This window comes from Nipponia nippon, unplaced genomic scaffold, assembly GCF_047370975.1.
Source record: "Nipponia nippon isolate SJK-2023a ecotype South Korea unplaced genomic scaffold, ASM4737097v1 scaffold_7, whole genome shotgun sequence".
In the NCBI taxonomy this organism is placed as follows: domain Eukaryota; kingdom Metazoa; phylum Chordata; class Aves; order Pelecaniformes; family Threskiornithidae; genus Nipponia; species Nipponia nippon.
This window is the reverse complement of record NW_028262391.1, coordinates 32975282-32991519: the sequence shown is the minus strand read 5'-3', so window position 1 is coordinate 32991519 and position 16238 is coordinate 32975282. Positions and strand designations below refer to the sequence as shown.

The window sequence follows — 16238 nt, the reverse complement described above, 5'->3', positions numbered from 1 at the left end:
CAGCAGCGCTGTCGTTCTGGGATTGAAAAAGAAACAACTTTGAATTTGGGAGTGTCACCAGCAGTTTGCAGACGGACGGGAGCTGGGTTGGCACCATGGGTTAAATGTGCACTTGGGACCTGTAGAGGTAACTGCCTGATAGCGTTACGCTCATGATTTGTGAAACACTTCTTCATGGTCGTACGTTTTGCGTATTAGCAAATGCATTCCTTATTTCTTTGGTGCTTCTAATTTTTTTCTTTAAGATGGGGGTGGTCCGTTTCTCGATTTTTCTCTGGCTTTCTGCACTGTAATGATGGCACCATCACCTGACTGCTGGAATATACTGGCCTGACTTTAATCATCGGGTGACTGGCTCTTAGCATGGTTTCATCTCTGCTGTTTTACATCCCCTCTTGTAATTGCACGATTGCTTGCAGCATTGTTTTTCTATTGGTGACAATGAAAGGCACATGTTACGATTTTATGTAACCTTATACTTTTTGTTTGATAGTTAAAGTGCAGGTGAAGAAGTGGTACTTTGCAAATAAAATCCTCTTTATTTGCAAGCAGCATATTTTCACCCCTCGTGTGCAATCATTTGTAAGACAAGGTTATATATAAAAACACATTCCTAAGTATCACGTGGAGGAAGAAGTAGTTAGGCTCAGCCTGTATTAATAACAGGGCTGCATTTCTGTTGTGCTGACAGTTTCATTGAGGTATATATGCTTACAATTAAATAACCCCTTCAAAGCTACAAAAAAGAGCGGTTTAATGTAAATAGTATCTAAGTCTTTTAACTGCTAAATAACCAAACCCAGCAAAACAATAGAGAATCAAAGCTCTCCTTTAAAGAATGTTGACACCAATTAACATGCAGTAAAATTATCTGCCTGTACAAGTTGTTTCAGCAGCTCTGCAGGTCTAAAATGGCAGAAGCTTTCTGTTGCTGTATAAAAATCAAACTACCATTTATTTCAGCCTCATGGTATGTGCAAATTCATGCAGCTCAGTTAAGGGAATAGCTTCACAACTGGTGTTACAATCTGTGGCTGGAGTGCTGCATCACAATGCAGCAAATGCATTTTCCACATTAACCAAACATGACAGCTGAAACGATTATTAACCATGCAATATGTCGGAAGTCATCAAAAATTCACATCAGAGTAATTGCAGTGGCTCGGGGAAAAAAAAATAGTAGCATCTCTCTCCTCTTGCCTGCCTGCCGCCTCACCCCCTCCTAATTCTTACATGGTACAGTCCGTTAACAATAAAATATCCTTCTGTAACCCATAAACTGTTACTCCCATCAGTTACTGGTTTCAGACTGATGCTTTCCCTAGAATTTGAATAAAGCACCACTGGAAAAAAAAAAATATATAGATGCTTTACAGGCAGTGGTGTTCAGCTGTGGAAAGCAGCTGCTTTCTTATTGTCTTGCTGGACTCTTGACTGTCTCAGCCATTTCAGGACTTGCAGGTTTGATTTTTTTTTTTTTTTTTTTAAGATGAGAAAACTTGAGCGTTAATACAGAAAGATACAGCTGTGTAAGCCTAAATACCAGGCAACTGAAGTGTGGCAGTTACAGCCAGCATTAACAGGTTTGTAACTCCTCAGTACTGAGATCTACAGGTAGGAATGTATATATTTAAAAATATAGAAATTGAAGGTAAAAAGCTTGCTTTGATAAGAGAGAGTTTTCCTTCAGGTGTTGTCTTTGGCGGTTTTTCTTTGTGCTGTTGCTGCAGGTTATTTAAATTTGTAGGTGAGTAATTAAAGAGAACAGGTGGGTAGTTTTGGAGAAATCATCCTTCGCTGACAGAAAAGAAACCTTAAGGTCTGTGCCTTTACCTTCTCATATTCTTCGCTAGAGCAGCTGTTGGGTGGGGCAGTCCAGTGTCTGCTCTGGGTTTCAGTCGTGTTGCTTTTTAAAGACCCTCTTGACATTGCTGACTTTGCTTTTCATTTAAGCAGAAATACAGTAGCATAACTTTCTGAATGCTTTTATTCCTGTTTTCTCTTCCCTAGGCTATGAAATGTCTACGGCAGTATTTTAAACAAAAAATAAAGATGCTACTCGATTATGATTTTTCTCTTAGTTTTCATTGTGGTGCAAAGATACTGGTCCATGCTGTTTCCTCTGTTCCTACAGATGCACTTAAGATTGATTTAGAAGACGCGCTGAACTTTCTTTAATTTTATTTTGAAGTAAGGATTTCAAATGTGGGATGAAAATGAAAATAAGATAGAAAATATTTCTACTTTCCCAAAGTAAACGAAGACGCTTGGAGATGTGCTTTTTTTGTTAGTTTCTTAAATGAGGTGGTGAAGTATATTTGCTTAGTCAACTGGAGTTTGCAGCCTCGACCCCACCTCTCTTTCAAGTGAATAGGATGCTTTATGAAAGGGGTTAAGCCAGTAAAATCATAGTAAAGGGAAGCAGTCGGGGAATTAACATTTATATACATGTGGTGGCCGTGACTGGCTGGGTGGGTGGCAGCTGATTTAATACTCTCAGATCTAGGGACTCGGAGGCTGCCTGCGACTGGAAGCTCTGCCTGCCTTCGGTATGGGGACAAAAGTATAGGGTGGGTTGCTTTTCTCATTTCCTTTCAATTCTATTTCTCTATATGGAGAAAAGCAGGTTAATGAAATGTGCTGTGCCGGGACGGCGCCTGGGCTCTTGCAGCAGAGAAAGACTTGCCTCCTTCGGGGCTCCCTCCCCAAATGTTAAGGTGCCTATATGCCATCTTCTGCGCTCTTCCTATTGTCAGCTGAGAAATGTCTGAACTCCTCACAAGGGGAGACACAGGAACAGTGGCATAGCATGGCCAAAAAGTTGCCTCTCTTAAACAAGATTACCTGTGCTAAGGGAGGGGTCTTGCCACAAAAGCAGCTCAGCAAGAAATCAAGTAAAAGACAATGAAATGTGTGGTTATCATGTGTAAAAAGATGGAGGAAGCCACCTCCACTGACCCTGTATGGGAGACGGCTCAATTATCCTTGCAGTTGGTACAGTGTGGCAAATTATTTTCCTTTGTCTGAAGTGGGTGGGAGACAGAGTTCAACTAAGCTCCATAAATTAACGTATGGAAAAATGACGGAGCCACCGTAATTAATAATTACCGTGGGTCTCTCATAGCAGGGTTTTCCGTGATATCTGTTGGCAGCATCTGGAGTTGGCATTTCATTTACATGAAAGTCTGAGAGCTTGTGTGCCTTGTTAATGCAACACGCAAATAAAGGCATGCACTGCTAGAGAGTTCCTTAGCGAGGGTGGAGTACAGCCGGAGGAGAAAAATGGAAACCTTTTGTCTCCGGTGTATCCTCAGCACACCGGTCTCATGCCCCAAGTCTGGAAAGTTTAAACCTTAGGTTTATTACACAATAGGAGAAATAAGCTGAAAAAGAATAAAGCGTTTATTATAACATTTCATTTGTTGCAGCAGAGAATTTTAATACATGCCTCTCTCTCTGAGCTTTATAAGGTCTAACATTTTTAAATGTAAATTGTATAATTGTAACAGGCGTATTCTAGACTTCTGGTTTTTATTTTAATGATCCGTAATTAATAATTCATAGGTAATTTAAATAATTAACTTTGAAATGTATCAGTAATGTACTAAGGAAACACCATTTCTACAGACCACAGCATGTTTAAATTGAGGATTTAAAGGTATCATGACACATATGAACTCCTCCAAATTGCTTGCTTTCACTGTCAGTAAAATATTTATATTTGTTCCAAGGGACAGACTGCCATGTTGAAAGTACCTATTAGGTGAACAAAGTAGCTATGATTTATTTACAAATGTTTAGGAAGAATGAGCTAGCTGATTTGGGCTTATTTTTCTAACTCAGGTGGGTGATTTTGCCAAATCATCTCACGTTATCAAAGACGGCTGAACTTCAAATTTGCTCATTTTCTTGAAATTCCAGTGTGTATTTAAAAAACAAAACAACTTATGTTCACACAAAAATGCATATTATCTTGGCTTTTTCTTTGTAGCATTAGCCAGCCACTATCAGCGAAATAAAGTAGATTTAACTTTGGAAAGGTTTTCTTTCTCTATGTAGGTTTTTCTGGGAGACTTCAAATTGCCATAGAAATATTACGGGGAAACCCCATTGTGGAGGTGCAGCACTAAGGAAAGCCACCTATGCTGGGGTTTAGGATTTGCATCCCGGTTTAACTTGGGTATCGCATTTACAGTGCTGACAGGATTTTGATGTCTCTGAACCAGGCGTTGTCCCTTCGAGGCAGTGAGCGTTTGCTGCATGCATCACTTTGTCTGAAATACAGATGGAGGCTGGAAGATTTTTGCTTGGCTTTTTTTTTTCTTTTTCTTTTTTACCGAAGCAGAAAGATAAGTAGTGCTCCCAAGGAACATTCAGGAAGGCAGCACAGGGGCTTTCTGCTGTGGGATAGGGGCACAGCAGCCAAAATCCTTCAGCTTGAGTCAGCTCGAGAACAGGGAGAGTGTCAGGCTCAGCGCTGCCAGGCTTGCTACTTGCATCCAGAGGAGGTAAAGAGAACCAGTTTTTTTAATTAATATTTGTTTTACATACACTTGAAAGCATTTAACTGTTTTTATAGATCTGAAATGGTGAAGGAAGAGATGTGCAAATACCAATAATGTGTTTTCTTTCCAAAAAAGCCTGAGAACGCCCCTGTTTCTCGCAAACAGCAAGGCTACGTGCTCCCAACGAGATAGAAGGATAAAGCACTTAAAGGAGTGGGAGAAGATTGAGGGATTGCACTAAAATTTGCAGAAGTGGGTTAGAGGAGACTGGGTGTTAGTAACTAGCAGGTTTGTTTAATATTTTGTCCCTCTTGCTGTTGTTTCATTATAAATGTGCCATTTCAGGCTGGGAAATACTTCATCGACTCATAGGGATGGCAGTTTAACTTTCAGATGTGAACAGTATATCCGAACAAATAAATTTTCTGCTGTCAGGTTAAGAGAGTTATTTTATCTGCCTGTATGTTGAAGCTAATGTACAATTAGTCCAGCGACAGACACTGCAAGCTTGTCAGTATGCCTCCTTTATGCCTTTTTCTTTTCTTTTCAAACTACTCCCTTATTAGCTAGTGTTTTCTGTGGTATTCAGGGAGAAGCCTATCCTCCTGTAACACAGCTGGACACTCCTGTTTCCTCAGCTTTATCAATTTTTTGGTGCTGACAGATTTCCAGTGGCTGGTTTCTCAGCTTACACCATCTCAGGAGACTCCTCGCCAGCTCTCGGTACAGTAAACTGAGGTGTGGTTTGCAGTGGCAACTGTGTTCTTCGTCCCTGCCCCTGCCATGCAAGGACGTGACACGGGCAGAAATTCAACATACAGGTTTTATTTGTCACTGCGTTATTTGAGCATGGTTTCCTCTTAGAGGGGGAAGAACGCACAGCTATTTCTCAAGAAAATGTGGAGTAACCACAATGCTAAAATGGCAGCGAAAGCAATAAGAAAATGGCGTCATCAGTGAAATTAGTTTCGATGGCTTGATTTGAGAGCGTCCTGCCTGATGCGCGGATGTTTTCAGCGAGATGTATTACATTACAGGCTTAGTTATGACTATACAATGAAAATTTAAATCTGTAGATTTTTCACAGTATGCCCTTAAAAAGCATGATACCAGAGAGGTGGATATAATAGCTTATTCCAGTGAATGATCAGAAATTACCTTTGTTTGCATGGTATAAATATTTTTAATATAGGGTTACATTGTAGATCTTAAACCCATTGGAATTACCTCATAATTTAATTTATTTAAGCTAAACTCCAAAAAAGAGCCAAAGCCCTAAATTTTGCTTTGATTGTGAATCTGTTGATGCGTCTATAATTTGTGTAGGGTTCTATTTTTTAATCGGGATGCTAATACAAGGACATTTATAGCGCAGGGGAGAGACTGTAGCCCCTCATCATGGTGCTGAGCAAAACCCCACACCAAGGTCATCCCTCTGCATTTAAAAATCTTGAGAAGAAACGGATAGCCACGTATTTGGAAACTTGACGAATGAGCTCAGATTTCAGATTGTGAGGTTCGTTCGCTCTGTGCTGATGCCATTGCTGATGGTGAAACGCCGGTGCCAAAGGAGATGGGTTTCCCACGGGTCCTGCTGCTGGTCCTGCTGGCCTGATCTGTGTGGAGATCTTCCCTCGCTCAAGGAGTTCTATTCCAAGTGAGATGACATTGCATTTCATTGCCTTTGTGACATTTTGGTTTCTTTATTAAGACAAACGGAAACGCTGGCGGAGATGCTTTCAGGTGTGATTACCAGTGTTAGTCAGCTGAACAAGCTCCTTCTGGTGGCTCTTGAGTAACATTTCCTATTGCCGTAATTGGCTGGCAAGAATCTGTCTACCTTCTTTCTCTAGTTCAGATTTTTCTTTTTTTTCATTGCTTTTCTTCCTTCTGTTCTTTGCATGACCTCTAAGCAGGCTAGGATTATTCAAGACAATTTTGTTATTGCATAGGTTTCCTTGGCGCTTTGTAGCTTGGTAGGACCTGGGATTTTTGTTGAACAGCTCCTAGTTGCATAGTAGGGGGAAAGAAAATGAGTATATGCTTGGGGAGGAAGAGAGGATCACTAGAGAAGGTAGCACTGTTGCTTACACTATTTTTGTGTTGCATTAACAACTGCTATCAAAAATGATGTGTGCAGTAGAGGCTGATAACTGTATGTGGAAGAGAACCTGATTCTGAGCAACTTCACTGTAAAGTTTTAGACTATAAAAGGTATTATCTTAGTTTTATGCCACTGAAATGTTTGTGACTTGGGGGGGGGGGGAAAAAGCCTACTAAAACCACTTCTAACGGCATTCCCGTGCGCTGTGCAGCACAACATGACATGGCAAAGATTTTTTTTAGAGCCCGAGAATGAGGGACTAATCTGTGTAATTGAAGTTATTTTGGTTTCACTCTGAAGAGAAAAGACTCAACAAATAGTATGGGTAATTACTAATATTTTAATAATTAGCTACACTGTATAAGTAATATATAAATTACATATATTGCGATGGTTGATATATTTTGGTGGTTTTTAGAACAGTGTCCTACTTCACTCAATTTAATTATTACGCTTGAGTTTGTTAAATCTTGCACATTTCTCTGACATATTTTGTAAAAAATCTTAAAATGCATAGGAACGCTGCGATGAATTTCCATGTTATGCTAGGAGTTAAGCCACCTGTAAGTACAATTTTAAGTGAAATACTGAGATCTCATAGTGCATGAAACCCTGAGCTCACTGAGCATCCTATGTTGAATTAGATGAAACTAAAATTGAGTGGAGTCATGTTTCGTGCCAGCAATGATGATCTCTGTTTATACGCAGAACAAGCAGTGCCGTGTAGCAGAGACACTTCAATTTTGGGGCTGCTTTGTGAGCGCCTGGCACAATATTCCAGCAGGAAGTCTGAGCAGTGGTATTTTTCTAGATGCTTCCCGTGTGACATAGCTGTGCTCCCTGTATATTTCATGCTAAACATTGCTTATATTCGCTGCAAACACTTGCACTCTCCTTGATGGCCGCATGCTCCAAATGCATTTCAGAGGACTGCGGTTGGGTGTGGGATATGATGGTGCCTCTCAGTGCTGCGGGATGGTTTGATATTAACTGATGGTTTGATATTGGCCTTCTGCACTTAATGGATGGTCTCCTGGCTGAAGCAGGAGCTAAGAGGTATTTGTATTTCTTCCCTCGAAGCCTGTATGTCTAAGAAGCATGTTTCCAGTCTTCGCTTGCCAGATCCAAACGGTCCCGGCAAGAGTCAAAGAGCACGCACCATCTGCCCCTGCTTCTGTTAGGAGCTGATCTGTGATTTCCTGAGGAGCGTTTCTTTTGGCAATTTGAGTTTTTTCTGTCACGGCTAGAAGGAATAATGATACTTATCCAACACAGCAAAATCCAGTGTTCCTGGATACAGTCTGAAGATTACTGTGAAAACTGCATGAGTTTCACAGATCAAACAGTCTAAAATAGTAAAATAATACCAAAAAAAGTACTAGATTTTTGCATTGCTGGCACTAACCTACATCAGGGAGCGCTTTGTAAATATTTGCCTAAGGCTTGCTGTGCAACACAGATTAAAGGCTGCATTCAAAACTGAGCATTACATCAATGACATGCCGATGGTGGGGCAGGGAAGCCCTGTTCCTGCCCCAGAACTTGTCTCCAGTGAAGGTTGCTGCTGTACATCTTCCACAATGCACACAACCTGTCGAAGAAGGCTTGTGGGCAAATGGCGGTGCCCCTTCTTCGTTCCGCAATGCGTGCTGCCGCCCGCTGAGCGTGCGTGGGGAGTTGTGCGCGTTGCCAACGCACGCAGGCTCTAGCACGGTGTGCATCGACTCCTGCTGCCGCCAGAGTGAGGTCCACGTTGCTGCTTCTCCATCGTGAAAGGAGACAGTATTGCAGGTCTGCAAAATCTGTTTTTGCTGGAGCAGAAAGCCGCTTTTAAAAAAGCGACATAATCTTTAAAATCATTGCTAGTCACACAATGGAACAGAGATTAGGCTGGGGTTTGTATATTTTAATGACTTACTGCCACTGAAACGTTATCTGCTTGCAGGGTGGGGAGGAGCTCTCCTACCTTGGCTTTCAAACCAATTGAACATGAATATTGGCTACAAGTGTGGAGCATAGTCACAGTGCATGGGGCGACATGGTTCGAGACCCCTGTGAAGGCAGGTAGCGGAGCAGCACATCTTCCCTGAGCCCAGTGTTGTGGCTGTATTAGCGTAGTTTTGTGTTATAGCTATTAGTCTGCATATTTTAGCCTCTTAAGCTTCAACATAGCTGTGGCTTTGAAAGTCTGTGATGTAACAACTGGCTTTTGGGTCTTAGCAAACTTTAAACCCTTCTAGTTTTTCTCTGCTTTTTCTCCTGTTTAGTCAACAGTGAATTAATTTTTTAGAAAAATGTTGCAGGATTTCCCATTCTTAACACAGTGGTAAGGAACTTGAGAAATGCGTATTGTAGTTTGACAAGCTCGGCTGTCTTAAGCTAGGAAAATTTTATATGGCTAAATCCTTGAACTGAACACTGTATACAGGTGTGGGATGAGCCTCCTCAGACCTCCCTTCTCAGTGGACCTTTGCATTGGTGTACAATGAGTTGTTCTTGTTTCTCATGCAGCTTTGAAGTGATGCTGACTGGTAAATAACCCTTCCTTGGGTTCTCTTCCTCTCTGAGGATCTCTGCGTTTGGGCCCTCAGTCTGCTTTGGCCCTGCAGCAATTTTGCAATCTGAAGTCCTCCAAGGAGAAGGCAAATTTCACAAATGCTCTTAGCTTGTTGCATTTGGTAGCCTATCTTTGGGCAGCTGCCTTCCTGCTTTGAAGGACGCTGTATTGCACAGGCCAAGGTATGTAGTGAAGCTGCTTACCTGCATGTTTTTAGCAAAAGCTGATGCTTTCTGCAAAACAAATCTTAGGAGACCTACAGAAGCTTCCAACAGACGCTAGTGTGATGCATGCAAAAGAAGAATCTGAATAGAGAAAAATATTGCCCATGCTACACTGGCGTGTCCCCATCCTCAGGAATACACTAGTTGGCCACACCATTGCTTACGGCCCTATCCACCCATCTGTTTAAAGCCAGCTAGCAAGCGTTGATGCTTGTGTCAGCATAAACAATAATTTGGATTAAAAAAGCAATAATATATAGTATGGTCTGTTACTGTGGCAGTGGGTTCCAGGTGGTTTTGCTTCATTTTCTGTTTCTAGAGAGAACATGGACAGGAGGGCTGCACCACCCCAGGAGTGTGCTCAGACGCGTGCACGTTTGCAGTATGGTTGTATTTAGTAAATCATTTCTTAAAATTACTACTAGAGATAGTAAAATCAGGTGCTTCATCTGGAGCTACTGTTCCCAAACCATTGCCGAAAAGTGATTTTTTTTGTTTGTTTGTTTGTTTTTGTTTTGTTAACTGTATAATCATTATCCCTGCTGGGCCTTTGCAGGATTCACTGGATCTACTGTAAACCCAGCACTTGGAAATATTTTAATCAAAGAGCAATTGACTTGAAATGGCCCCAGATTGTTCATTTCACTTTCTGCTTTCTTCCCCTGCCAGTGAAAAAGTAAGCATTGCTGTCAACATTCAGGGCCTCAGTATTCTATTTGGCAACATTTGCCTTCTCTTGACAGCTTGAATACTAAGATCAAGTATTAAAAGTATGGCCTGGCTGATGGAAGTAATTAAGAGACTTCTATCAGCCAGGAGAGAGTTTACTAACCTCATTTACTGTGGTAAATGGAAGAGACTTTCAATCTCCTGTCAAAAAGAGACCATCAGTGCACGCATGCCCTTTCGTACCAATAATGAATTAGTTACTGGAACACTTTCTTGCTGGAATTCAGGCTGGAGCAAGGCAGGTGCCGGTTCCTGTCACATCAGCCTGTGTCAGGCAACAGTTGCCCGAGATGAGAAATGACAGTAGAGCAAGGAGCGCGGCGAGAACAGGGAAATGGCACGGCCTCCCACAGGTCCTGCCCCTCCACTGGTGGAGCCGCTTTTACAAACCATCCTCGAGTGAGGCAGAGTGGGGCTGGATTTCAGAGAGAATCTTTCAGAGAGAATTTGCAGGGGAGAATGTGAGAAGATCAGACTGGAATCCAAGGGGTAAGAGATCCAGGAAGGACTGGAATGTGCTGGAGAAAGATGCTGAGAGCCAGCAGACGCGCAAGAATAAGTGGGACTAGCTGGAAAATGGGAACCTGAAGGTGGGAGAGTGGGTGTATTTCTATGCCTGTGTCCCTGTTTTGCAAACACCATCTCATCAGATATTGTACAAATTGTGTGTAGGAAACATTCAGCAGTGAGTGTTGCAGAGATCCTGTGATGGAGAAGAGTTGCGCTGCTTCCCTTCCAAACTAGATGCAGGAAGAATGTGTGGGAGTCCACAGTAACAGAGAGGAAAATTAAATGCCACTCACTAAAGCAGGACAGCATGATGTGACATTAGGGGTCTGTGAGCTTTTTGCGTAAACCTGCCTCAGGGAAATAAGATAAATTTTTTTCATTTTCAAGCAAAAACCAGGCTCCATTGGGATCCCTGCAATGGCAGAGCTTGTGCACAGAGAGCTTCAAGGTGAGGGTTTCACCTCTGAGGTTTTAGCGATGCTCGTGTTAGCTATTCCTATCTTTGCCATCTGCCGCTGTGAAACAGCCCTTTGTCTCCTAACAATATCTCTGTTCTTCTCCTGCTTCTCTCTTTGGATACCGAATATGAAGCGATGTCTCGTTGCACAATCAGTAGCATCTCCCCTGAGAGGGCAGCTCCTGCGTTATGGGTCGTGTACTCCCTGTGCGTGCTGAATGCCATACCTCCATATCCTTGTTACAGTCTGCAAGCGTTCGTGGCAAAGTCAAACCTTGCCTCTGGGATTACAGAAAGCTTTTAGGGCAGATGTAACTTGGTGAGCACAACCAGCACTGTTCAAGGCCCAGACTTAAGAGATACGTGAACCCTTAAAGCCATTACATGGCCTGGGATTTTTGAGGACCAGAATTCTCTAGCGTAAAGCACATCTCTTCCATCTTTCTGCCCATCCTTGTTCTAGAGAGCTCTGCTATTTCTTATAGCAAATGGACGTTTGTGTGCAGTTATATACATCCGTGAAATCTAAGTGTCCGGTGAGCAAAGCATAGTGCACCACTAGGTGGCAATGCAATAAACCCAGGGAATAAATACTGTTATAGCAGCCGGACGCTCCTCGCTTTCTTAACGTGTGAAATTTTGGCCACCAAAGCCTAGAGTGAGAACCCCAGGAGCTCTTGTTTGGCCTAACTAAGCAGAAGGAGTCTCGTGAGCAGTAGCAGGAGCCCCAGCATCAGCTACTGAAACTCCCTGTTCTGAGGTTTAACAATTAGCCTGTAATTAACTGAAACAGCAGTTGTCATGCTGCAGTCATAATGTTTAGCACAAGTCATAGGACAGCCTTTTTAAAATGTACCTCTCCTCAGTGAGGCATTACAGATATTATTTGGAATGTGTGAGGATTTTCCTTTGCTAAAGGAGTAGTTTTTGAGATTGAAAAAGACAATTATCATCCCCTGATTGGCATTCGGTGTAATGTAATCCCTTAAACGCACCCAGTGAACTCTCTGGGAGCTGGGAGGTTTCATTAAGAAAGATACTCAGCCTGGATTTACTGACTTCAAGGGAAGTTCAAGCACATCTTTAATTACTCTGCCGATTACCATTGTTGCTGTGTACCTTTCTAGGCAGGTACCTGCTCAGCTCAGGGCACACATCCCTCCAAGGAGAGAGGGGAGGACCGAGGGCAGTAAGGTACGACTTTTATCTCTCGGGGCTTTCAGGAGCCCAGTGCTCACAGGGCAAGCAGGCAGCCAGGGTGCCCAGCACCTCTGCAAGCTGCGGTGCCTGGCTCAGCGTGCTCAGCACCTTCCATCGCATCCAGATAGCTGTAGGTCTGTGTCTTAGAGACGGTGGGCTGCTTTTGCCTGTAAAATTAGCAGCGTTGTTAGGATACGGCAAACGCATAGTGTTCTCCGCAGCATCAAATCCTTGCCATCAGAAATGTGGCTGTGTCTTCTGCTTATATGTTGGTGTGTGCCTTGATGGTCTAGAAGCACTGCTTGTTATCATTTCAGGTAATTTTTTTCTGATTTAAGTTAGAGGTGGGGAAATAAAAATTAAAAAAAAAAAAAAAAAAAAAAAAAAACGGAAACGCACCAAACTTGTTGCCCTCCCAAAGTCCTTCCACCCATTCAGACACAGACAAACCTTACAAAGCCATGTCTCCATCCTTGCCCACCTCTCCTGCACGGAGCCGAGGTCAGGTCTTGGCCTGGTTAGGTGACTGCGGCAGCCCTTGCCTTGGTGACAGCTGCTGTAATAGTTGGTCCCCAGACACGTGCAAGGATCTGGATTTAGCTCCCTTTTTCAGATTGTAACTGCGCTTTCTCTGTGGGCATTATCTAAAAATAAAGCGGGACATGGCGGAGGGTGAAATGAAGAATAGGCTGTGTAGAAGTGGCTGCTCTCTTCTGTGTGTAATTCAAGGGCTGTTTCTGGGGGGACCGTGTTGCACGTCTGTCTCGGAGGATGGCAGTTCGTTTTCTATCTGGAATGCAGAAAGGGGTCACATTCCTATTTCCAGCTGAAAGGGGTCACAGGCTGTCCCATACCGCAAATGCTTGTTCTACATATTTCATAAGGAAAGGGTGCAATGCCCTTGATTTCACATACTGGTGCTGGGTAAGAGGAAGGCAGACAGCACACCTATGTGGTAGAGTTTCCTGCCAGATTTCAAACCTTCCTCACCTCCCAGAGCTAAGTAGCAATCTGTGATACCTGTGGTTGCGTGTAGTACTGCTGCAGGACTGTTTCTAAGACCTACCATAAATATATTTTCCCAAAGGTCCAAATCCCTATGCCAGCAAGTTTCTGTCCTGCCACAGGATCCGTGTTCCTCTGGAGATCCTGAGCTCTACCTAGGTTGCATGGATCAGTACCGATATTGTCAGATTGTTGGGGCAGGAACCACTTAATCACAGGAAGATGTGGGGAATGAAAGGCACAAAAGCCTTCCGATTCCTGACGAGTTTGGTCAGATGCCTCTGCAATTGTGTATCCTCTTTGTAAAAGCATAAAGCATGGTACGTTGAATTCCCACTCCCTGGGTTTGTTAGCAGCTCTTAATTTTAGAGCTGTGGGGTGAGCATACAGACTCTTAAGATATTAGCACTTAATGGAGTTGATAATGTTATATTTGATTACTTCAGAGGGAGACAAAGGCTTCTTTTCCTTTTTTTTAGTACTTGAATAATGATTAAGTTGAAGTCTGGGAGTACAAATCAACTTGGTTTGTTTAATTGGTGATATAACAGTGAAAATGCAAAATAAAGCTATTCAAGTTAGCGTGTAATAAATGTTTCCTGTTTGTCTGTGCATTACTGCAGTTTACCCCATGGCTATTTGTTTAAAATTCAAAATATTGTGTGTTTCCTAGTATGGGTCATGAAAGTAACCTTTGGGATAAGGAGCTCATCTAAATCAGTCTGTTCATGTACACCTGACCTCTCTGAGATTTACTGATACACTGAAAATTAAAAATACAATTCTTATGTGTTATTTTTTTACCCACTCCAGCTGTATGCATGGAGAGAAGCTGTGTGGTAAACTCTTCCTGTATGTTTTCCAACTGCTTAGTTATTTCCATCCTTCCTCAACTGACTATTTTTAAGGCTCTTTTTCACAGTTCCTTCGGGCCTCCAAGAGCTCCACTCCTGCCTGAAACTGCCAACTCAAACCCCATCCCCCCCAACCTACTCAAGTCGAACAATCTTATCTTGGCTTATCGCTCCTACCAGCTTTCATCCTAGCTCCCGCAAATGGAGAGCAAGAGGACGCAGTTGCTGGGACACAGAGATAAAAGAGAATAGAAGCAGGACATTTCACTAGGATTTAATGCATATTAAAACAGGGGATTAATGCATTTTCATTTTCACATGGCTCTGTATGGGCATCTCGCTGTACCTCTGGTGAAGTAAAGTGACCTTTAAACTTCTCAGGAGTGGATTGGGCAGAGGGCTCTGAGCACTTCTCGGAGTTGAAAGAGCCGAGTACTACAATATGTATCTGATGTTAGTGCAAGGCTGATTTTTTGACTGAAGCTCTGTTTCTCCTTTTCTGCAGGGATTCCTGAAGAATGAAAAAGATAATGCATTGCTGTCAGCCATTGAAGAGTCTAGGAAGAGGGTAAGTTGGAAGCAAGCACCATTTTTTTCCTTTCAAAGAAGAAAAGGGGAGGGAGTGAGTCCCTAAGGAATTAATAAATTAGGTATTTAATAAACTATGGGAATTTAAGAGGACTGTATTGAGAATGTAGAAAAATTAGACATTAGGAAATACTTGCGTAGAATTTCCAGAAGAAATACTTGTCAGTTGTAATTCAGCTGCAGTATTTCGTAGTGTCAGGAGGCTCACAGTGTTAAATCTGTTTGAACAGAGAAGCTGTTGTTCGTAAGGCACAGCATGCTCGCTCCAACCCTCTCCGCATGGATGCTGCCTTTTCTAGAGGTGACAATGCTTAGGATATGAGGCTTATTTCCTTTTTTGCTCGAGTGCACTGATTTCCCGTACAGTGATGACACTGAAAGCATTTATCGTAGCTGTTTCTCCAGGTTACAGGAGTTGTTGAAGTATGTATGACCACGTTCAGGCCTCTGCAGCAGAAGTGCTGCAAGGTTTAATTCTTGTGTCTGTAGAAGAGCCAGAACACCATACTGCATCACATTGTCCAAAGGAAATCTCTCATATAAGAAAAAAAAAAGGTTTTTTTGAAGCAGTACAAAGGAAAATGCTACAATAAGAAAGTAAAGAGTTGTCGCTTACACTCAGGGTTTGCTGAGTCCAGTTTTCTTCCCTTGAAAGGGGCCAGTACTTAAACAGGCTGTAAGAAAAAAAGACAGTTAGCCTTCCCCCGTTCATCTCCTGGCTCTTGAACTCCAAGCAAGTAGTTGTTTTGAAGATTTTCTGAGCTGGAAGTTGTTTTCTGATGTGAAATTCATCTGATCTTGTTTCTGAGTCTATTTATGCTTTCGGTATCTGTCATGTTCTGGGGCAATGATTTCCACAATTGAATTATGCAGTGTGGAAAAATGCTTCCTGTTGTTTGTCTTAAAACTGCTGCTTGGAAATGTCATTGCATGCTTCCTGGTGCTTATGTTACAATTGTTTCCCTCCGTGTACACTTGGGGCATCAGGTTTAGAACTGAACCTGTGTTTCTTTCAAATGATAAGAAATAGCACTTAAGCATTATTGAATTATTTTAATTACATATAATTATTCTGTAATTATTGAAGCATATTTAAAACCCTGTTGAAATTATTATAGTGAAGGTAAGGATAAGACCTATATTCTACCATGAAAGTATAAAGTGAATTTATATAATAAGACAAACACAAATCTTATACTGTAGTTGCATGCATGCACCATAATTAAATGTTTGCCAAATGTCACTGCCTCTTATCAATTCATTTATACTGGGGAATGTTTTTCCCCTTAATTGACAATATCCTAACAGTGGGCTGTAATGAGATGAAAAACTTATTCACCCAACCACGACATTTAGTTATGTACACTGCAGCACAAAGCTATGTGGAAAACGGAGAAAGTTGGGAAAGAAAGAAGTGGGAGATCCAATATAGCTTATTCTCTATTTAGAGTTAGTGGAAATATTCTTATTACCTGTCCTGATATACTCAAGGCTGCTAGTTAGCA

At 42.1% G+C, this 16238-nt stretch overlaps 1 protein-coding gene across 7 annotated transcripts in view; it reads left to right on the top strand.

The window, feature by feature from the left end:
* Positions 1-16238, top strand: part of NUP93 (nucleoporin 93) — an 84306-nt gene that overhangs the window by 35783 nt on the left and 32285 nt on the right. For 3 of the 7 annotated variants that reach the window (XM_087739180.1, XM_087739181.1, XM_087739183.1), the window contains exon 4: positions 14651-14713. In XM_087739180.1, the coding sequence (XP_087595306.1) occupies positions 14651-14713 (63 nt within the window). Of the gene's footprint in view, positions 1-1320; positions 1462-1495; positions 1584-4484; positions 4509-14339; positions 14502-14650; positions 14714-16238 lie in introns of those variants that run through there. The other 4 variants (XM_087739186.1, XM_087739185.1, XM_087739187.1 and 1 more) reach the window with 4 other exon arrangements.